The following is a 22,389-nucleotide window of genomic DNA, read 5'->3' on the forward strand; positions in this document are numbered from 1 at the left end:
GCCTCCTGACCCTGTCTTTTTTAAAAAAGAAACCCTGTTCTGAGGGCTTAGTGGCCAGGCAGGGCTCTAGGTCCAGCCTCAGGTGATGGACAGGGCTTAGCCATGCAGACAGAAGGGGAAAAACTGGAGATCCAGAGACACCAAGCAATTTACTCAGGGGCATACAACCTGTAGGGACAGTTTTAGGTGCACATCATCTTGTTTGATCAAATGTATCTCATGTTGTACAGTAGTTCCCCACCCCCACCCCCATGATCTGTGGTTTTGCTTTCTGCAATGTCAGTTACCTGCAGCCAACCACATGATGAAATCTCATGCCATCCTGCACTATTCCACGTAGGATGTGAATCGTCCCTTTTCCACTGTATCCATATTGTAGACATTACTCACGGTTAATCATTAACATCATCTGCTCCTGACATCCAACCATGGACATTGTCATGGCTTCATGATCCTGGATCACCCAAAGGAGATGATTCTCCTTCTGACGTATCGTCAGGTCAGTAGTAGTCTAATGCTAGATCACAATGCCCATGTCATTCATTTACCTTCATCTCATCATGTGGGCATTTTATTATCTCCCATCATCACAAGAAGGGTGAGTACAGTACAATAGGACATTTTGAGGGAGAGACCACATTCACATAACTTTTATTACAACATACTGTTATAACTGTTCTATTTATTGTTAACTCTTTTTTTTTTTTTTTTTTTTTTTGAGATGGAGTCTTGCTCTGTCACCAGGCTGGAGTGCAGTGGCGCGATCTCAGCTCACTGCAACCTCCGCCTCCCAGGTTCAAATGATTCTCCTGCCTCAGCCTCCCAAGTAGCTGGGATTACAGGCATGCGCCACCACACCCAGATAATTTTTGTATTTTTAGTAGAGACGGAGTTTCACCATGTTGGTCATGATGGTCTCGATCTCTTGACCTCGTGATCCGCCCGCCTCGGCCTCTCAAAATGCTGGGATTACAGGCGTGAGCCACCGTGCCCAGCTGTTGTTAACTCTTAATTTGTAAGAGTTTAATTTACAAATTAAACCTTATCGTAGGTATGTATGTATAGTAAAAAACATGGTATATACAGAATTCTGTACTATCTGTGGTTTCAGGCATCCACTGGGGGTCTTGGAATGTAACCCCCCTGGATAAGTGGGACCACTGTACATTGAAAAACAAGACCACACATTATTTTTAGCTCCTCCCATCAAGAGAAAGAATCAATTTGCCTGCATCCTGAATTTGATGTGGAATTTGACATGCTATTTGATATGCTTTGACACTAGTGCAGCTTGAACACTGGAATTTGTCCTCTCTTGTTGCTTTCTGAAACCCTGAGACCACCATAGGAAGGAGTAGGCTATGCCTATTGGAGGGTGAGGCCACGTGGAGCAGAGAAGAGCCTTCCTGGCAAGGTAGACATTCGAGCTGCTTGCTGCCTGCAGCTGCAGGAGTGACCCAGCTGAATTCAGCCCAAATTGCCAGCCCAGAGGATCATAAACTACTGTTTGGGGTTTGTAATGCAGCAGACTGACATGGCCTTGTTACTGGTGGAGAATATTTTTCCTCCCTTCACTAATGGCAAATTTTCCTTAGTCATGGTAATTAACACTATCTACCAGACAAACTCCAAATCTGAAAGACTTAACACAAGAAGCTTTATTTCTTGCTCAGTGAAATCTAAGGTGGATCTGGTGGTTCTCCTCCAGCTTGTAGCTAAGGGAACTTGTGGCTGCAAGGTGGCTGTGGCAGGGGAAGAGAGGGATGAGGCTCACCAGCTCTCCATTGCTTCAGCCTGCCACTCCTACACACACCCCACTGGTCAGAACTAATCATGTGACTGTAAGAGAGGCTAGAAAATGTAGGGGAGCTCCTGAAATATTGAGATGCCTGTCTTTGCCACAACGAACTTCCACGAATATAATTAGCTATGCCATCGGTATGGTTATCTGTTTAACATCTCTCTCCTCTATTAGACTGTGAATCCTTGAGGGTGGGAGCACATCTGTCTTGCATGGCACCTGGCCTACAGTAGGCATTCAGCGATGGTTGTTGAATTGCTAAGTGAGTGAATAATCTGGCAGGTCACAATAGGATCTTTTGTGTTCAGTCCCCAGTGGCAGACATTCCTCAAGTAAATTTCTAACAGTCCTTCCCTTTCAGTAATATACATGTACTAATTTGATATTGTAAAACTCTTATACAATGATGATTAAATGAAGACAAGTAGAACATGAAAGTCCTCACTAATTAGGGTCAGGAGTGTGGTGACATCCATTATTTGATAAGAGTGAATATTACATTTTATTATTATTTTGAGACAGAGTCTTGCTCTGTTGCACAGGCTGGAGTGCAGTGGTGCAATCTTGACTCACTGCAATCTCTGTCTCCTGGGTTCAAGTGATTCTCCTGCCTCAGCTTCCCAAGTAGCCGGGATTATAGGCACGCACCACCATGCCTGGCTATTTTTTGTATTTTTAGTAGAGACGGGGTTTTACCATGTTGGCCAGGCTGGTCTTGAACTCCTGACCTGAAGTGATCTGCTAGCCTCGGCCTCCCAAAGTGCTGGGATTACAGGCATGCGCCACTGCTCCAGGCCGATATTACATTTTTAATGGGCAGTTTTCATGTGGCTGCATCTGTGCAGCCTTGTCAAAAGTTCCTGCTCCAAGGCAAAAACCAGAGGAGTCTTTTTCTCTGTTGTGAGGTCTTGGATGAGTCTTCTGCTCTCTCTAAAGCTCATTTGTCTTATCTGTAAAGTGACAGGAACATCTACCTCACTGGATTGTCATGAGGAGTAAATGAGTCTCTTTGTGTAATGGAGTAAAGTGTTGGCACGGTACCTGCCCTTGGCAGCCCTCCCGTTCCCCTTGCTCCACTGGTAGGTATCAGGCTAACACTCAGCTTGGAGGGAGCTGGGACAGGGTCTGTTGGAAGCTGGGAGGGGCAAGATAGAGGTCAGGGGCTGCCCCATGAGACCCTAGACACAACTAGGCCCTGTTCTGGGCAATGCTGGGTGCACAGAGATGAGACTGACTTGTCCCTGTCTGCATCAGTTAGCTTTTGCTGTAAAACAAAATAGCCTCAAACTTAGTGACTTAAAACCACAATGATTGGCCGGGCGCGGTGGCTCACGCCTGTAATACCAGCACTTTGGGTAGCCGAGGTGGGCGGATCACCTGAGGTCAGGAGTTGGAGACCAGCCTGGCCAGCATGGGGAAACCCCCGTCTCTACTAAAAATATAAAAATGAGCCGGGTGTAGTGGCGCGTACCTGTAATCCCAGCTACTCGGGAGGCTGAGGCAGAAGAATCATTTGAAAACCCAAGAGGCAGAGGTTGCAGTGAGCTGAGATCGCACCACTGCACTCCAGCCTGGGTGACAGAGTGAGACTCTGTCTCAAAAAACAAAACAAACAAACAAAAAAACACAATGATTTTATTTAGCTCAATTAGCCCATGACCTTGTAGGTCACTGGGCAATTCTAGTGTGGGCCAGCCTGGGTCAGATGATCTAGGGTGGCCGCTCTGGAGTATCTGCAGTTAGCAGGCTGTTGGCTGGGCCTCCGCACTTCTGCGCATTCTTTTCCCTACGATCCCCTCCCTCTTTGAACCTGGTTTTGTTCAGGAGTCACTCCCCCTCCATATGACGCCCGAGCTCCACTTACAGTTCGAGGAGTGCCATGGTTAGTGTAAGCACGTGCCCCACGAATGTAAGCTGGTGATTGGTCAGAAACGGCAAGTGATGCAGTTCTGACCAATGAAATGTGTGGGAAAGTCGGTCTGGAGCGCTTCTGGGAAAGCTTCCTCCATCCCAAGAAAGAAACGTGGGAGCAACTTTTTTTTTGAGACGGAATCTCGCTCTATTGCCCAGGCTAGAGTGCAGCGGCACGATCTCGGCTCACTGCAACATCCACCTCCCGGGTTCAAGCGATTCTCCTGCCTCAGCCTCCTGAGTAGCTGGGACTACAGGCACGCACCACCACGCCCAGCTAATTTTTGTATTTTTAGTAGAGACAGGGTTTCACCATGTTGGTCAGGTTGGTCTTGATCTCCTGACCTCGTGATCTGCCCACCTTGGCCTCCCGAAGTGCTGGGATTACAGGCGTGAGCCACCGCGCCCAGCCGGGAGTAACTTTTATTGTAGGCTTATTATGCCAGGCGCTGCTTGTTCTAATTGCTTGACACAAAATAAGTCATTTAGTTCTCATAAGTTAGGTACTATCATTGTCCCCCATTTTACAGATGAAGAATCTGAGGCATAGAGTGGTTAAGAAACTTGCCAAGGGTCAAACAGCTGTTGAGTGCTGGAGCCAGGATTTAATTCCAGGCAGCCTGACTCCAGAGTTCTGAGTTCTCAGGTACTACAATGACCCCTGGCTTCCCTCTCTGGTCATGGACCTCTTTAATGTGACACCTGCTGTAGCCATTGGGCCAGCAGTCTCGAGACAATACAGCCAAGAGACAGAAGGAGCCTGGAGAGCCGGGGTCCCTGCGCACAGCTTTGGGAGTTGAATGGACCAGCACTGAAGCCCACCCTATCTGCTGACTTCTTGCTTTGTGTGAAACATATTTCCATCTTGTTGAAGCCATTTTGACTCAGAAAGTACCCTAATAGAGACACTGCTGCTGCCAGAAGAAACAGAAGGAATACAGGAAGACCCGCTGGGCTCCAGGTAATCTGTTCTCACAAACCACTCAGCCCAGGTTGAGACACAACTCTACGGCCTTTCACCATGGGGGCCAGTTTTGAAGGCAGGAAAAACTGGTAAGAGATGGTTGGAAAGGATGGAAGAAATTGCCTAGAAAAATAAAATTATTTCATAATTCTCCTTTATTAGGCACAGGTAAAAATACATACTCATGGTATCCAAAACTTAGGGGATGGACCTGGGATTGTGGACCCCAAGTGTCCCCAGAAGAGTCCCACCTGGGACTTTCCAGGTGGCCACAGGACAGACCCTGCCTAATCCTGTCCCTCAACCTTGGTGCTCAGGTCAGAAGCCCCATGGTTGACAGGCCTGGACCCTCATTCCAGAACATTCTTGAGTTAGACAAGAACTAGCCTCATAGTTTGGATTCTTATCTCTGGCCCAAATCCCAGGCTTAGGCCTGGAAGGAGAATCTCTTAATCAAGAGGACAGAGATGCTGGGAACACAGTTCCCAGAGTGAGCTGGGCTTGGGTCCTGAGTTGCAGGGGAGAGGCCTGGAGCCTTTGGCACAGGGATACCTCCCTTTCTCTGAAAAGGTACAAGAGACAAAGGCAGCTGGTTTGTGAAAGGGATTGTCCTTGGCCAGAGGTGCCTGAGCACCAGCACCAGTGGAGGCCGACACTGGTACAAAGTGTACACACTGTAGACAGTGACCTATGGTCATGGAAAAGTGTTGTCAGCTCAAGAATGCCAGTTTGTCATCTCTGTGAGCAGGGAGTATTGTCTGCTTTGCTCACTGCTGTATTCCCAGCACCTAGAACAGGGCTTGGCACTTGATAAGCACCCAAGAAGGAATTGCATGTGTGTGGAACAAAGCAGATGTGTACACAACACACTCCACACAGGCTTCTGCCTTTCTCCCTTCTGGAAGGCACTGAAGGTTTGGCTCAGTTCAGAGGCAGGAGAAGGCTTGGAGCCACCCCAAACTCAATGCACTGTTGGCAGCTGAGCATGTAGTAGGGTGGCCCTAGCCATACAGAACCATTTCTCTGTCTCCCTTCTCTTCCCTGGCTTCGTCCAGCCCCGGTCCATCAGGGACCTCCTGGTCAGCCTCCCAGAGATGGGATCGGGTTGGGGCTAAGGGGATCGGGTCCTCTCGCAGCCAGGGGTGCAGGAGGATGCCTGTGGCTGTGAGCCGCTCAGCTGGCTCCCGACGAAGGAGGCAGCGAACCAGACAGCGGGCAGGGGCCGAGAGGCCTGCAGGCAAGGCGTAGGCCCCACGGCGGATCTTGCCGAAGAGCAGGACAGGCTCTGAGTCCTGGAAGGGGTAGTGGCCGGCCAGCATGGTGAAGAGTGCCACACCCAGGCTCCAGACATCTGCAGCCTTGCCTGAGTATGATGCCCGTGAGCTGAGTATCTCAGGTCCCACATAGGCTGGGCACGCGTGCTTGTCCCACAGGGAATCATCTGGCCCACTCAGCACACAGGAGTCCTCCAGGTTCTCCAGCACCAGCTTCTTCCTGGGACATGGGGAGAAACAGAAGGGTCAGGTCCTACCCAGAACCCCCATGCCACCACCCCATACTATCATCCTCGTGGCACCCACTTTCCAAGTGCCTGTTGGCCTTTGACAGACACAAGCCAGTCCTGTGATGTCTGATCCTGTTTTACAGATAACCAAGCCCAGGCTCAGAGAGGTTAAGTCATTTAAGGCCACAGAGCAATTAAATTTAAACTAAAATTCTGAAAGGAATACATTTTTCAACAGTCCCTTGGGGAGGGGGCTGACGGGGCTGAGAGGGTTAAGCCTCTCTTAAACCAGACACAAACTTAGGGTCCAGGCAGGTAATAAGATGAGAGAAACACAAAGTGTGCCAGACATCTCAGCACAAGCCCTACCTAAAAAGGGTACCACTAACAACGCATTCTAGGGTTTATCAAGTGTCTGCTGTGTTCCTGGCCCTTGGCCCAGCTCATTACCTGGCTTATCTCATTCTATCCAGGCTACAACCTGCAAGGAAGACACCATTTTACAGCTCTAGAGCATTGGCCTGGGATGGGAACCCTGGCTGGCAGATACTCAGAGCCAGTGCTGTGACCCACTCTCGTAGTTCCCAAGATGGCCCCACGTTCCCATTGTTTTCCCCAAGAGAAGCCAGGAATTGTATTTTAATGAAAAAGTCCCCATTTAAAAAATATTGGCAACCAGTTTCTATAAAAAACACAAACAGGTAAGCAGGGCAAAAAAAAAAAGTGTGTGTAAGGCTGGGCACGGTGGCTTATGCCGGTAATCCTAGCACTTTGGGAGGCCAAGGTAGGGGGATTGCTTGAGTTCAGGAGTTCAAGACCAGCCTGGGCAACATGGTAAAAACCTATCTCTGCAAAAAATACAAAAATTAGCAGGTGTGGATTCACACCTGTAGTCCCAGCTACTTGGGAGGCTGAGGCAGGAGGATATCACTTGAGCCCAGGAGGCGGAGGTTGCAGTGAGTCGAGATCACGCCACTGCACTCCAGCCTGGGTGACAGAGTGAGACCCTGTCTCGAAAAAAAAAAGTGTGTCCTGCCATTTGCAATTTCTACTTTAAACAACTCTCACTGAGCACTCTAAGATGACTTTAATAGTAATCGTTCTATTACCATTGCTATTAGTTTCTTCTTTATGGCACTACTTCCTGGGTGTCCAGTGGCATTTCACAAATACTGACCAATCCTATGAATCACAGTATTGGGGGACAAGAGGTGTCAGCATTATTAGCCCATTTTACAGATGAAGAAACAAAGGATCAGGCAGGTGAAGTCATTTGCTCAGGGCCAAAAAGCAGGTAAGAATCAGAACCCAGGATTTAAACACAGGTCTAACTCACGGTCCCTCTTCTACCAATGACTCTCATGTGATTTTTCTTTTTTTTTTTCTTTTTTTCTTTAGAGATAGGGTCTCACTCTGTCACCCAGGCTGGAGTGCAGTGGTACAATCCTAGCTCACTGCAGCTTCAAACTTCTGGGCTCAAGCAATCCTCCTGCCTCAGCCTCCCAAGTAGCTGGGATCACAGGTGTGCATCACCACACCTGGCTAATTTTTCTAAATTTTTTGTACAGATGGGGTTTTGCTACGTTGCCTAGGCTGGCCTCGAACTCCTGGGCTCAAGTAATCCTCCTACTTCGGCCTCCCGAAGCACTGGGATTACAGGTGTGAGCCATCAAGTGACTTCTTGAAAAGACCAGGAAGCACGCTCTCTCCTCCAGGAGGTCTGGGGTAGTTGTATCTACCCTAAGCTTAAAATGTGTTTGAAGTTACGTACTAGCTTAAAAATCATTATAAATGTTACTTCTTTTAAAAAGGCATGCTTGTTCTAATATAAAATGTAGAAGGAAATATTAACAGAAAATCAGCCTTAGGGGCTGGGCGCAGCGGCCCATGCCTATAATCCCAGCACTTTGGGAGGCCAAGGCAGGCGGATCACTTGAGGAGTTCGAGACCAGCCTGGCCAACCTGGCAAAACCCCATTTCTACTAAAAATACAAAAATTAGCCAAGTGTAGTGGTGTGTGCCTGTAATCCCAGCTGCTCAAGAGGCTGAGGCACGAGAATCACTTGAACCCAGGAGGTGGAGGTTGCAGTGCGCGGAGATCGTGCCACTGCACTCCAACCTGGGCAACAGAGCGAGACTCTGTCTCAAAAAAAAAAAAAAAAAAAGAAAAAGAAAATTAGACTTAGGCAAGCACCACAATAATAACTGCTATAGGCAAGATGGATGGCTGCTAAAATTAGTGGGTGAAAGTTGAGGAAAAACAGGATATTTATATACTTAGCTTACCTCCCCCAAGGTATTTGTCAATTACAAAGGGTAAATTAGGAACTTTACAGTAGAGAAACCTGGCAGGTCCTACTCTAACCAAGTGATCAAGGTTACAACACAGCAATGACTATCAATTCAAGTATCTCTTGATATGATGTGGAGAGGGGCCTATCGATTCTGTGTTGTTCTTGCCAAAAATATATAACTGCAATCTAACTGTGAGAAAACATCAATCAAATCCAAATTGAGGGACATACAAAGTAACTGATCAGTACTCTTCAAAAGTCTCAAGGTTATGGCCAGGAGCAGTGGCTCACGCCTATAATCCCACGATTTTGGGAGGCTGAGGCAGGTAGATTGCTTGAGCTCAGGAGTCTGAGACCAGCCTGGGCAACATAGCGAGACCCTATCTCAATTAGCCAGGTGGGGTGGCACACACCTGTAGAACCAACTACTCAGGAGGCTGAGGTGGGAGGATCACTTGAGCCCAGGAGGTTGAGGCTGCAGTGAGCTGTGATCACACCACTGCACTCCGGCCTGGGTGACAGAGTGAGACCCTGTCTCAAAAAAAAAAGTGTCAAGGTCATGGGTCGGCAAAGACTGGGAAAGACTGAGGAACTGTCTCAGATTGGAAGAGACCAAGGAAAGCACTGATGACTAAATTGGGATCCTCACTGGATCCTGCACAGCAAGGGGTGTTAGTGGGAAACTCGGGAAGTTGGAATAAATCTGTGGCTTAGTTAGTAGTACTCTCCCAAGGTTGATTTCTTAGTTTGGGTAATTGTACCATAGCTATGTCAGGTGTTAACATTGGAGGACACTGGTTAAAGGATATATAGAAACTCTTTGAACTATTTTTGTAGGTTTTCTAAAAGTCTAAAATTATTTCAAGATAAAGAGTTTTTAAAAATGCAACGGGGTCACACTCCTTTCTCCACAGAAAACTCCTGTGTAACTGGCAGCTTAGTGCGCTCCCTGACACATCTTGACTGCCCCCAGGAGTCTGGAGAGGGAACAGGAGGCGAGTCTCTCTGCCCTTCTCCCCAGAATTATCTTTTAAAAATTTTTCTTAGCATCTAGGCTGGGTGCAGTAGCTCACACCTGTAATCCCAGCACTTTGGGAGGCCGAGGCAGGTGGATCACCTAAGGTCAAGAGTTCAAGACCAGCCTGACCAACATGGCAAAACCCCGTTTCTACTAAAAATAGAAAAAATTAGCCAGGTATGGTGGCACATGCCTGTAGTCCCAGCTATTCAGGAGGCTGAGGCAGGAGTATCACTTGAACCCGGGCAGCGGAGGTTGCAGTGAGCCAAGATCGCATCATTGCATTCCAGCCTGGGTGACAGAGTGAGACTCTGTCTCAATTAAAAAAAAAAAAAAAATTCTTAGCATCCCAACCTGGAGAAGGAAGATTCTTTTAACCAAAAAGTGCTAATTCTCAGTTTCACAGAAAAAGTTCCTGCGTGGGGAACCTCAGACCCTGTTTTGGCTGTGGTCTTGGAATCCTGAAAACACCCTAACAATCCAGCCCTTTTCCCTACCAACGGGGAAACTGAGGCTCAGAGACACTAGGTCACCCAAAGTCAGTTGGTAAGCCCAGCCAGGCCCCTGCCTCTCAAGCTCAGATTGAATTAAGACCCAGGCTCTGGAGTCAGATCTAGGTTCAAATCCCAGCTCTACCATTTATTTTGCTGTGGAATCTTGGGCAAGTTACTTGAGCTCTCTGGGCCTCAGTTTCCTTGATCATATGGGGATAATAATAGTACCTGCCTTGTGTTTGTAAGGATGGAAGACCACGTTAGGTAATGTGGCGATGCTTTCATCACTGTCAGCTACTATGACTTTCACATCTCAGTGCTCCATCCCAGAATCCCAAGGGGCTCCCAAGAGGACTGAGTCAACTCTTTTTTTTTTTGAGATGAAATCTCACTCTGTTGCCGAGGCTGGAGTGCAGTGGCATGATCTTGGCTCACCGCAACCTCCGCCTCCCAGGTTCAAGCAGTTCTCCTGCCTCAGCCTTCAGAGTAGCTGGGATTACACGTGTGCACCACCACACTAGGCTAATTTTTGTATTTTTAGTAGAGATGGAGTTTCACCATGTTGGCCAGGCTGGTCTCGAACTCCTGACTTCAAGTGATTCACCCACCTTGGCCTCCCAAAGTGCTGGGATTAAAGGCATGAGCCACTGCACCTGGCCTGAGTCAACTCTTCTCAGGGAACTAGACAGGGGCTGCTGGTTACTTCAGCCTCTCCCACTCCTTGCCTAAGTTACTTTGCCTTCCTGGGCCTCGGTTTCTCTCCATCATGGCCCACCCCCTGGGTGTGTCTGTGGCTGGGGTCTCTGCGACCACACTCACCTCTCGCGGTCAGTGAAGACAAAGCGACACAGCTTGAGATCACGCAGGACCAGACCGTGCTGGTGACAGTGCGCCAGGGCGGTGGCCATCTGGCGGAAGAGCGCAGCAGCCTCAGGCTCAGGGATGCGGCGGCGGCTTCGCACCAGGCTGTGCATGTCCCCGTGGGTCCGAGTGAAAAAGGCATAGAGGAGTTGGGTACCAGCCAGGACCTCAGTGGGCCGAGCCACATGCTTGTGCGGGGGCAACTGCGCGTAGGGCTCCAGCACGGCCAGGGCTTCGTGGATGGGGTACACCTGTGGGCAGAGCACGGTGTTAGCACAGCTGGGGACTCCCAGGAGCTGAGGCTGGCATTGCAAACAGTCACAGCTGACCTATTAGACACTACCATGTGCTAGGCATCGCACTAAGCGGTTCACTTACCGAGTCATTCAGCCCTGACCACAGCCCTATAAGTAGGATGACTTGCTCCATTTTACAGTTAAGGAAGCTGAGAGGCCACACAGCCAGCAAACAGCACAGCTGAGATTTGAACGTATGCACTCCACTGTCTGTGCTTTTTTTTTTTTTTTCGAGACGGAGTCTCGCTCTGTCACCCAGGCTGGAGCACATTGGCACAATCTCAGCTCACTGCAGACTCTGCCTCCTGGATTCAAGTGATTCTCCTGCTTCAGCCTCCAGTGTAGCTGGGATTACAGGCGTGTGCCACCGCACCTAGCTAATTTTTGTATTTTTAGTAGAGATGGGGTTTCATCATGTTGGCTAAGCTTGTCCCGAACTCCTGACCTCAGGTGATCCTCCTGCCTCAGCCTTCCAAAGGGCTGGGATTACAGGTGTGAGCCACTGCACTCGGCCTTTTATCTGTGCTCTTAACTGCTACGCTATATGGCCTCAAACATCAGATAACTGAAAAGTAACAGGTCACCCAAACAGAAAAATAACCCACAAAGCAGGAGGAATCCAGAAGGGCGGATGATGCAGAAGGCACCTGATGCTCATCACCGTCACAGCTCTGGTCCTCTGGGCTTGACTACCCACCTACACTTTCATTCATTCAGTATGCTGGCCCTGGGCCTGCATGGGCCAGCCACATGTCCAGCTAGACTGACAGCCATGGGCTCTGCTCTCCGGTGCCCACTGGGAGGCCATGCAAACATGCCCAGAAGCCAAATATTGACAAATGCTGATAAGCATTGCAAAGGAACCAAGAAAGATGCTGGAATAAGGGTTTTTTTGTTTGTTTGTTTTTTGTTTTTTTGAGACGGAGTTTTGCTCTTGTTGCCCAGGCTGGAGTGCAGTGGTATGATCTCAGCTCACTGCAACCTCCACCTCCCAGGTTCAAGAGATTCTCCTGCCTCAGCCTCTCGAGTAGCTGGGATTACAGGCCCCTGCCACCATGCCCGGCTAATTTTTTGTATTTTTAATAGAGACAAGGTTTCACCATGTTGGCCAGGATAGTCTCGAACTCCTGACTTCAGGTGATCTGCCTGCCTCGGCCTCCCAAAGTGCTGGGATTACAGGCGTGAGCCATCATGCCCAGCCTGGAATAGAGTATTTTGGAAGGGGGCACCCATTTTAGAAAGTATGGTTCAGGAGGGACTCTGGGAAAGTGATCTGAATGATTCAGAGATGCCCATGGAATAAGCTTTCTGAGTAGGGGCACAGACAGTGCAAAGGCCCTGAGGCCGGAAAAAGCTTAGCCTGCTCTAGAAACCCAACCAAAAATCAGTGTAGCCAGAAAGGGTTGGGGAGGGGAAAAAGGACATGTGATGAGGGTGGCGAGGTTGATGGGAAATGTGCCAGGCGTCTGTGGGCATTACAGCAAAACCTCGCCCTAGCACTCAAAGGTATGTCCCATTTTACCAATGATAAGACTGGGTTCAGAAAAGGAAGGTGACTTACTAGACGCCAGGCAGCTAATTGGTGGCAGAACAAGTATACTCACTTTGGTTTGTCTGACTTTAAATCCTTTGCATGTTATGTTGACTATGCCACAAAGAAAAATAAATAAGACACATACATATTTAATCTATGATACAAAAGTTAAAGTACATGACTTTAAAAACCAGTTGGGGCTGGGCGCGGTGGCTCACGCCTGTAATCCCAGCACTTTGGGAGGCCAAGGCAGGAGGATCACTTGAGGTCAGGAGTTCAAGACCAGCCTGGCCAACATGGTGAAACCCCCGTCTCTACTAAAAATACAAAAATTAGTCGAGCGTGGTGGTGTGTGCCCATAATCCCAGCTATTTGGGAGGCTGAGGCAGGAGAATCACTTGAACCTGGGAGGTGGAGGTTGCAGTGAGCCAAGATCGTGCCACTGCACTCCAGCATGGGTGACAGAGTGAGACTCCATCTCAAAAACAAACAAACAAAAAACAAGTTGGGGTGACATGGGGGAAATCACCCCAAAACAGAGATTTTTTTTTTAGTTAGGGCAAGCCCATTCCTGCCCCCGTGCATTTGCACTTGCTGCCTGGATGCTCTTCCACTAGACCCACAAGGCTGACTCCTTCCATTTGTTCCATTCACTGCTCAAATGTCACCCCTCAGACCCTCAGAGAGGTCTCCCTTGCTAAAATCATCTGCACTCCTGCACTCCTTGTCCTCTGATCTCCCTGTTCCCAGTTTTATTTTTCTCCATAGTGCTTGTGATTACCTGACACATTTTATTTATTTATTTATTTATTTATTTATTTATTTATTTATTTATTTTTTGAGACGGAGTCATGCTCTGTTGCCCAGGCTGGAGTGCAGTGGCACAATCTCGGCTCACTGCAACCTCTGCCTCCCAGGTTCAAGTGATTCTCCTGCCTCAGCCTCCCAAGTGGCTGGGTTTACAGGCACTCACCACCATGCCTGGCTAATTTTTGTATTTTTAGTAGAGATGGGGTTTCACCATATTGGCCAGGCTTGTCTTGAACTCTGGACCTCATGATCCACCTGCCTCGGCCTCCCAAAGTGCTGGGATTACAGGCGTGAGCCACCGCGCCCGGCCACCTGACACATATTTTACTTATTCACTTGTTTAGTGTCTGTATCTCCCACTAGAACGTCAGCTTGATGAGAACAGAACTTTATTTTTTAACCACAGCATGGTACATGGCAAATATGGGTGCTCAATGAAGTTATGTTGAATTAATGAATAAGGTGATCATTTACAAAGACAGGATTTTGATCTTTCTACACACTGACCAGGAAAGCTGAGGAAGTGCGGAAATGACCGTTCAGTGCCCATGGTGCACACTGGCTTGGGGGTGAGTATGTTCCAGTGGATTTTCCCAAATGTTTCTTGAGAATCGGGGCCCTGTGAACGCATGGCGCTTCTGTCCTGAGCCTGCTTGGGTTATTCCTCTCATCATGGACTCACCTCCCCAGTGGGAGTGGAAAAGGGCCTGTGATGCTACAGGAAGGGGACCCAGAGTTCTGGGCTCCTTAGGGCACCTGGTAAGAGCACTGGAGATCTGTGCACAAGAGGCCAGGTGAAGCTAGGGGCTGGACCCTGTCTGGATCTACCCCGCTGCTCACTGCATCTCCGTCAACAGAGCAAAGCTCTGCTGCTGCTCCTAGGAGGAGGCTTAAGTCCTTCTGCTTCTCTGTGCATTCCCAAGGGACCCAGGCCCCCGCTACTCTCCCTTGGGTATCCAGATCCCCCTTATCTTCCTTATGCTTGCCTGCCAGGGCAGCCTGCCCTGATTGTGTCTGAAACGCTTATCCTAGCACAGGCACAGGACTCTCTGGGCTCACCCTCCTGGGCCCAATACCAGCTCTGATACCACCTGGCTCTGTCATGTGTCAAGTAACCATGGCTTTCTGAGTCTCAGTGTCCTCTATCTATAAAAGGGGCACAAAGATAGAAACCACCTCATTGGTTGTGTCAAGATTAAAAGAGATTGCGCACACTAAGCAATCAACATAGTACTGGTGCACAGTGAATACCTATTGTTACACTTTTTATTCTCATCTCTGTCTTCTTGGACTGTCACTTGTCAGTGTCCTGCATGGGCTGACCCTCAGGGCCCTTGACCCTGTCCATTTCCTGGTTTCTGCCAGGAATCCTCAGACTTTTCTACCCCTTACTTTACCCCAGGAGCCAGGCCCAGTGCTATGTGACTTCACGCATGGCCCTTCTCCTGTCTTCATCTCAGTCTTCCTATCGGTAAAATGGCCACAGGTTAGGCTCAATCACCTCCGAGGTCCCAGGAGTTTTGATGTCTACCATGCCCTACCCTTCTCTTGTGCAAACATCTTCAGTAGCTCCGCACAGCCCAGTGGAGGCCCCTTGTTAACACCTTCATGACCAGCTGCTGCCAACCCTCATCTCCTGCCCCTTTCTGCACACCCTCTCCACTCTGGCCACAGAGAAGTCCTTTTCATTCTCTAAAGTGCTATCCCCTCACTTTTCTAGGCCTTTGAACAGCTGTTCCCCCTGCCTGCAACTCCCATCTCCCACTTCTATCTGGCTAACTTCTGCTCAGCCTTTTCTGTTCCCATGATCCCTAAGCTCTACCCCTGCAGCATTTATCACACTGTAGGGCCTAAGCTGTGAACTCCCCCAGGACTGGGATGACCTCTGGTTTACCTCTCTAGTATCAGTCCAGCAGGGGCTCACTGGATGCTTCCCCACTAAACAAACACAAGAATGAATTAACATAAGGACCCCTCTGCACCCTGGCAATCCTTTGGAGGCCTCCTTCCCAGGCCTCCTGTGATGCTGGGGGACAGTGGCCCATGGGCACGTACCTTGCAGGTATACTCAGTGCCTGTAGGGCAGTGCAGGGCCCTGTAGGCCCGCCCGCCCTCCTCGGGCTCCAGGAGGACATAGGGCCCAAGACGGGAGGCAGTGGCCACAGCAGTTGCACGATCTGGAGCAGGAGGTGGGCTCAGGGGCAACAGGCAGGGGGGCAGCCTGGGCTGGGGCCCACTTCGAGCTCGTTTCTGGACGGGACGCTCGGTATCTAAGTTGTCATCCAACTCCAACCGCTTCTTCCTGGACAGGGAACCCGCAGGAGCAGCCAGAGGGGTGGCTCGCATCTGGCAAAAAGGAGAGAAAAGCACTAAAGTGAGACTGCTTGGTGGCCCCTCCTTTCCCCTGCTGGTGGGAGGATATGTGGCACAACATTTATAGGGGGTGATCTGGCAGTGTGTGTTAAAATGACAAAGTCACATATCCTTAACTGGGTGACCCACTTCTGGGAATTTATCTTCCAGTTAAACTTCTCACAAAAAAATTAAATATAGTAAAGGCTGTTCATCAGAGCCTTGTGTCCAATAGCAAACGCAGGAAATATCCCAAATGTCAGGCAGTAGAAAGCTAGTGAAAACATCATGGTATAGCCATACAGCAGAATACTACACAGCCCTGAAAAAGGACAAGGAAGCTCTCTATATACTGATGTGTACTGATCTCCAAGATGTATTAAGAGAACACAGAATTATGTGTTATAGAATGCTTTTATGGTGGGTTTTTTTTTTTTTCCCCGAGAGATGTTGCCCAGGCTGGTCTCAAACTCGTGGCCTCAAGTGAACCTCCCACCTCTGCTTCCTAAGTAGCTGGGACTCTAGGAGTGAGCCACCACACCTGGCTATACTTTTATGTTAAAAAAGAATATATATAAATATGTTATGTATATATGTATATATTTGTTTGAATATGTATAATCTCTCTCTCTGAAAGGATGCACAAGATTAGGAGGAGACTCTTACTATTACAGTTCACTTGCAGCATCGACCTCAGGGTTCCGGTGATCCTCCCACCTCAGCCTCCCAAGTAGCTGGGACTACAGGTGTGCACTATGATGCCTGACTAATTTTTTTATTCTTTGTAGAGATGGGGTCTCCCTACGTTGCCTAGGCTGGCCTCACCTGAGCTCAAGCAATCCTCCTGCCTCAGCCTCCCAAAGTGTTAGGATTACAGATGTGAGTCATCAGGTTTGGCCAACTTTTATAGTTTTGAATTTGAGCCAAGTAAATGTAATTTCCTGGCCAGGCGCGGTGGCTCACGCCTGTAATCCCAGCACTTTGGGAGGCCAAGGTGGCTGGATCATGAGGCTGGGAGTTCAAGACCAGCCTGCCCAACATAGTGAAACCCTGTCTCTACTAAAAAATACAAAAATTAGGCCGGGCACAGTGGCTTATGCCTGTAATCCCAGGTAGCAGCATGTGACTAAGGCAATGCCAAAGTGCAGCCCATGGCAGCACTTTGGGAGGCCAAGGTGGTGGATCATAAGGTCAGGAGTTCGAGACCAGCCTGGCCAACATGGTGAAACCCCATCTCTACTAAAAATACAAAAATTAGCCAGGTGTAGTGGCGTGGGCCTGTAATCCCAGCTACTTGGGAGGCTGAGACAGGAGAATCACTTGAACCCGGGAGGTGGAGGTTGCAGTGAGCTAAGATCGCACCACTGCACTTCAGCCTGGCCGACAGAGCAAGACTCCGTCACGGGGGAAAAAAAAATTAACCGGGCATGGTGGTGCATACCTGTAATCCCAGCTACTGGGAAGGCTGAGGCAGGAGAATCGCTTGAACCCAGGAGGCAGAGGTTGTAGTGAGCCAAGATTGTGCCACTACACTCCAGCCTGGGTGACAGAGCAAGACTCTGTCTCAAAAAAAAGTATTTCCTAATCAGAAATGTACATTTAAGGAAATAAATACCTGCTTGAAAACACAGCTTGTTCCTAAAAATTATAGTTAAGAAAATCAACTAATCTCATAATCCATGGCTCTAGTACATTCACAGATGAGAGATATGATCTTGTTCATTCACTTAACACTGGGTGCTAGGGAAGAGAAGTAGGTTAGACAGCATTCTTGCCATCAGGATCTTCCAGTCGATTTGGAGGGCAGATGAGTAATAAAATCACGTCCAAGGCTAGGTGCAGTGGCCCACACCTATAATCCTAGCACTTTGGAAGCCCATGGTGGAAAGACTGCTTGAACCCAAAAGTTCAAGACCAGCTTGAGTAACATAGTGAGACCCTGTCTCTACCAAAAAAAATTTTTTTTAATTAGCTGGGTATGGTGGTGGATGCCTGTAGTCCCAGCTATTTGGGAGGCTGAGGTGGGAAGATTGCTTGAGCCTGGGAGGTTGAGGCTTCAGTGAGCCATGTTTGCGCCACTGCACTCCGGACTGGGTGACAGAGTAAACACTCTGTCTCAAAAAAAAAAAAAAAAAAAAAAGAAACATCTATTTCATTTTAGCTATTAAGTGGCTGTTTCTATATTACAGCTGAGCCTAATCCTAATTAACACACAATAGGATTTGGAATTATCCAAAGGCAGCGGGGAGCCACTGAAGGATTTTCAGCAGGTGAATATCATGCCTTTAGGGTGGATTTGAAAGTACAAGAAAGGGGCAGTGAGACTAGCTAGGAGGCCCACACAAGCAGGAGTCCAGGCAGGAGAAGGTGACCTGGACTAGGGGGGTGCTAGATGGAGACATGAAGTTAAGGGCTCATAGGACGAGGATCAAGAGGATTCAGTGGCAGACTGGATGGACTGGATGGATTGGATGTGAGGAGGGAGAGGGTGGAATCGAGGTGAGGTCCAGCCTTTGGCTCCTGCAATGAGGAGGGATGATGGCTTCATGTCCTGAGCTGGGGGAGAAGCCTGTATTTTGGGGACTGTGGAAGAAAACTGTTAAGTTTAATTTCAGACCCGTTATGTCCTGGCCATGTCATGAAAAGTGGGTTTATTCTGTGGAATAGTGGCAGTGCAGCCACTAACAATGAAGACAGTGCTAGTGGGAGGATAAAAGGGGCAACCTTTGAGGAGTGCATTTTGACAATATGAAAATGAAAAACAGGCTGGGTGTAGTGCTTCATACCTGTAATCCCAGCACTTTGGGAGGCTGAAGCAGGAAGATCACTTGAGCCCAGGAGTTCAAGACCAGCCTAGGCAACGTAGCGAGACCCTATCCCTAAGAAAAAAAAATTATCTGGTCATGATGGCACACAGCTGTAGTCCCAGCCAGGCAGGAAGTTGAAGTAGGGGAATCACTTGAGCCCAGAAGGTAAAGGCTTCAGTGAGCCATGGTCAGGCACTCTAGCCTGTGCAACAAAGTGAGACTGTCTCAAAACAAAGCAAAACAAAACAAAACAAAAACAACGATGAAAAGCGTGTGAGCTTTGATTCAGCAATTAATCCCATTGCTAAGAATTTATTCTGTAGAGGTGTGTGTGTGTAAGCATGCAAATACACAGTTATTCCTGCAGCCCTTGTGACAGAAATAATTGGCTGTCTATAATTACAGGGCTGGTTACATAAATTATACTTCACCTACACAATGGAACAATTTGCAGCCATTTAAGAGGTTGAGGATGCTCTTTATAGGGTAATTGGAAGGATCTCCAGAGTGAACTGTTAAGTGAAAAGAAAGCCACCATTCACGCAGCTGTGTGACTGTGTGTGTGTGGTGGCTGAAGGAGAGGGCAGTAGGGTGTGGTCAGGGCAGGAAGGTTCTCTCTAGAACCCATCTGCCCACCCACTTAAACTCCTTTCCAAGGAGGGGCATGCCCAGATATGGGCATTGGTGCGAGAGACCTCAGCCTGGTTAAAGACCTTCCCAACAGTTCAAGGCAGAATTAACAGGGAAACATGAGTCAGTTACCAGAGAGAGGCCCACCTCTCCAAATACACTGCTCCCAAATGGAAGAGCTGCCTTGGAAGGGAAGGCCTCCCCACATGAGTGAAAGGTCATGACTTTGGCTTGGTAAGAATGCAGTAAGGAGTGGCTGTAGTCAGATATTCCTGGGTTCTAATCCTGTCTCAAACCCTTTCTAGCTGGGGGCTACCCCTGATCAAGTTCCTCAAGCTTTCTGAGCCTCAGTTCCCGTAAAGTGGGAACAGGATGCAAAGCTTACAGGTGTTTCGTGTTGATGAAATGAAAACACAAATGAAGCATGTAGAGCTTATGGACCTGTTGCCAGGTAGGTGTCAGGAAATGGTCATTATTAGCACTCATCCTGTTATTCTTCACAGCAAGATGCATAAGTACCATCTTTGGGAGTCTTAGAAAGCTCCCCAGGTTTGAGGTTGGGATGACACTCCTTACATCTCAAGGCTGTTCTGAGTCACGCAGGATGATACCTGGCTGTGCACATGCTTTGTGCCCTGTGCAGCAGGAGAGTGCCTGGAGTCCCTCTGGCCTGTGCCACATCAGTAGTCCAGGCTGCCTTGGCCCCAGCCATCCCTCAGAGCCTGTTGGGGCCTGGGATAAGCTCCACCCAGATGGGGACAGATGCAGTAACATTCGAAAACACAAAACCCGCCCCTCTCCTCCCCACACTCACTATCCTTGCCACCCTACTTCTACCTATCTCCCCTCTCATCCTATCCATCCAATAGAAATTTAGGTTAACACAGACCAAGAGCCTTCAAAGCCCTCAGCAAGTCACAACTGAGTCTATAAATCTTGGGCAAGGCATTTTGCAGACCACACTGCAGAATAGAATCTGTGCTGTGGAATGAAAGCAGCCCCTAATATCTACCTCTTGCTGTTCCTTGCCACACTCGGGACCCAGGGAAATGAGGGCGGGTTACATCAAGCGCGCGCGCGCGCGCGCGCGCACACACACACACACACACACACACACACACGGCTGACAGGTGTACACACACCCTTGAGACACTGTGTCTAAGCCAGCCAGCGACAAACACATCCAGGGCAGTCAGACATTAAGTGACACACCCTTGCCCTCCACGGGTAAGCGTGAGCGCGCGCGCGCACACACACACACACAGACACACAGCCCTCCCAGCTATCACACCCATGGTCTACACAAGCAAGGCCACACCCCCACCCCGCCCCGCCCCCCGCAGCCAGGCCCCTCCCGTGGGAGCGAAAGCGAAAGGCGGCGGGTGTCCCAGTCAGAAATTTCAGCGGAAATTGAAGCGCTTCCCTGGGACAGGAGTGGGTGAGGCAGAGGGAAGGAGGTGGCTGTCGTCCCCACTCGCGCGCACCGTCCACCTGCAAACCCGGAGCCACGCAGCGGGGAGAACCAGCGGCCCTGCCCGGCCAGAGATCCCGCGCTGCGCCCTCGCTCCCACTCGCTCGGCTCCCGCACCCCTCGCTCGGTCCGCGGCCCGCTCCCAGGGCACCCCAGCCCTGTCCCGGCGGTGTCCCCTGCACCGCCAACCCCTGCCATCAAGTGCCCAGCCCTCCAGACAGCTCTCACCATCTCCGGAGACACAGGTCCCCGGGACCCACCCTCACCCAGAACTCTCCCCTACGGGTTCACGAGGACCCCCGCAGATCCCTCGCAGATCCCCCAACACCCCCACAAAGAGTCCTCCAGTGCCCCCCACAAGCCCCTCACCTCACCACACGACTCCCCTATTCCACACTCACGCAAAACAGACCCCCGCACACCCTCCTCTGGGGTGACAGCCGGACACCTCCGTCACTGGCTTCCCGAGCCCAACTCGGGCGACCCCACGCTCTGCGGGGCCGCGTCACCTGAAGCCCGGGGGAGCACTCAGCCCAGGCCCAGATCAAAAGGGATCTGATCTGGCCGTCCCCCGACGGCAGGGTCTGCAACACGCAGACGCCCAGAGGCTCTCGGCGCCTCCTTACCTGGCCGCCCCCTCCCACCCCCAAGCCTCCGGGCGAGTCCACAGTCCGCACCCCGCCGAGTACCTTGCCCTGTCGTCCCGCGTGGGTCCTGGCGCCGCCGGTGCTCAGAGCCTCCAGGGCACCAGCAGGTGGGCCGGCCCGCTGCGCTGCTGCCGAGCTCGGGATCCCAGTCCAGCTCCAGCCCTGCCCGGGTCCTAGCAGCGGACGCGTGCGGAGCCGCCTCCACTTCCGCTGTGAGTCTTATGCGCGCCCGGCTCCGGGCCCGGGTGATGTAAACCTGAGCTAATCAGCCGCCGTCTGATGCCCTCAGGCCCGGGATTGCACCATCCCCCGCGCCCCGCCTCTCCGGGTCGCCGCCAGGGCGCGCTCCGCCGGAGCCTCTCTCCTCTCCATCCGCTGCACCTGGGGACCCCGCCCTCGCTGGCCCACTAGGGGTGTCTGGTCAGTGCAGACATCAGCCACGGACTCTCCCTATCACCTTGGAAAAAAAATTTTGCTTTTCTGAGCCTCAGTTTCCCCACCTATGAAATGGGAAGAACATTCCTCCTTCTCAGGATGGTGCTTAAAAGAGCAAACAGTGACTGCTGTCGGGGTGCTTCCCCGTTTATAAAGCACATTCCCAGCACTGCCTTATAAAACCTTTAGGAGAAGAGGACATGCGGGAATCTCCATTCTCCACATTCTACTGAGAGCCAGCCTGAGGCCCAGCTATGGGCAAGTGGTTCAGAAGCTTCAGGAAGGCCTATGGACTTAAGAGTTGACTCTGGGCTCAAAAGAACCACTGTGGCGCCCTGGGGAGGCCTAAGGTCTGGTGAGCTTCCCCGCGTCCCTTTGATAGAGCCAGTGCGGCCTAGTGGTGAAGAGCCCCTAGAGCCAGCTAGCCTAAGAGTGCACTCCACCTCTGCTCCAACCCACAGTGCTACCCTAGAAAAGCTACCTAAAACCCTGCCTCAATTTCCTTCTCCATAAAATGGGCTCATAATTGCGCTCACTTCGTAAAGTTGTTGTGAGGATTA

The 22,389-nt window shown here is 50.0% G+C and overlaps 1 protein-coding gene across 3 annotated transcripts; it reads right to left on the reverse strand.

Moving 5' to 3' along the window:
• Nucleotides 1–4,813: 4,813 nt before the first annotated feature.
• TRIB3 (tribbles pseudokinase 3) lies at nucleotides 4,814–21,720 on the reverse strand. 3 transcript variants are annotated; one of them, XM_054541736.2, is made up of 5 exons: nucleotides 21,437–21,660; nucleotides 18,626–18,718; nucleotides 15,543–15,833; nucleotides 10,806–11,098; nucleotides 4,814–6,170 (listed from the first exon to the last, which is right to left on the reverse strand). In XM_054541736.2, the coding sequence occupies exons 3-5, from the start codon at nucleotides 15,831–15,833 to the stop codon at nucleotides 5,678–5,680; spliced, it is 1,077 nt and encodes a 358-aa protein (XP_054397711.1). In that variant the 5' UTR covers nucleotides 18,626–18,718; nucleotides 21,437–21,660; the 3' UTR covers nucleotides 4,814–5,677. The 3 variants fall into 3 exon arrangements, with proteins under 3 accessions (XP_054397711.1, XP_002830205.3, XP_024094822.2); XM_002830159.5 differs by lacking the exon at nucleotides 18,626–18,718 and having other exon boundaries at nucleotides 21,437–21,720; XM_024239054.3 differs by lacking the exons at nucleotides 18,626–18,718; nucleotides 21,437–21,660 and adding an exon at nucleotides 19,718–20,024.
• Between the last annotated feature and the right edge of the window lie 669 nt (nucleotides 21,721–22,389).

This window comes from Pongo abelii, chromosome 21 (genome assembly GCF_028885655.2).
Source record: "Pongo abelii isolate AG06213 chromosome 21, NHGRI_mPonAbe1-v2.0_pri, whole genome shotgun sequence".
Classification (NCBI taxonomy): domain Eukaryota; kingdom Metazoa; phylum Chordata; class Mammalia; order Primates; family Hominidae; genus Pongo; species Pongo abelii.

Coding starts and splice junctions, on each gene's coding strand:
- TRIB3 (XM_024239054.3), bottom strand. CDS start 19,798: ATGGTACTTATGCATCTTGCTGTGAAGAATAACAGGATGAGTGCTAAT. Junction 15,834..19,717: donor TGACACCTACCTGGCAACAG/GTCCATAAGCTC, acceptor CCTTTTTGCCAG/ATGCGAGCCACCCCTCTGGC. Junction 6,171..10,805: donor GTCTTCACTGACCGCGAGAG/GTGAGTGTGGTC, acceptor CCCATGTCCCAG/GAAGAAGCTGGTGCTGGAGA.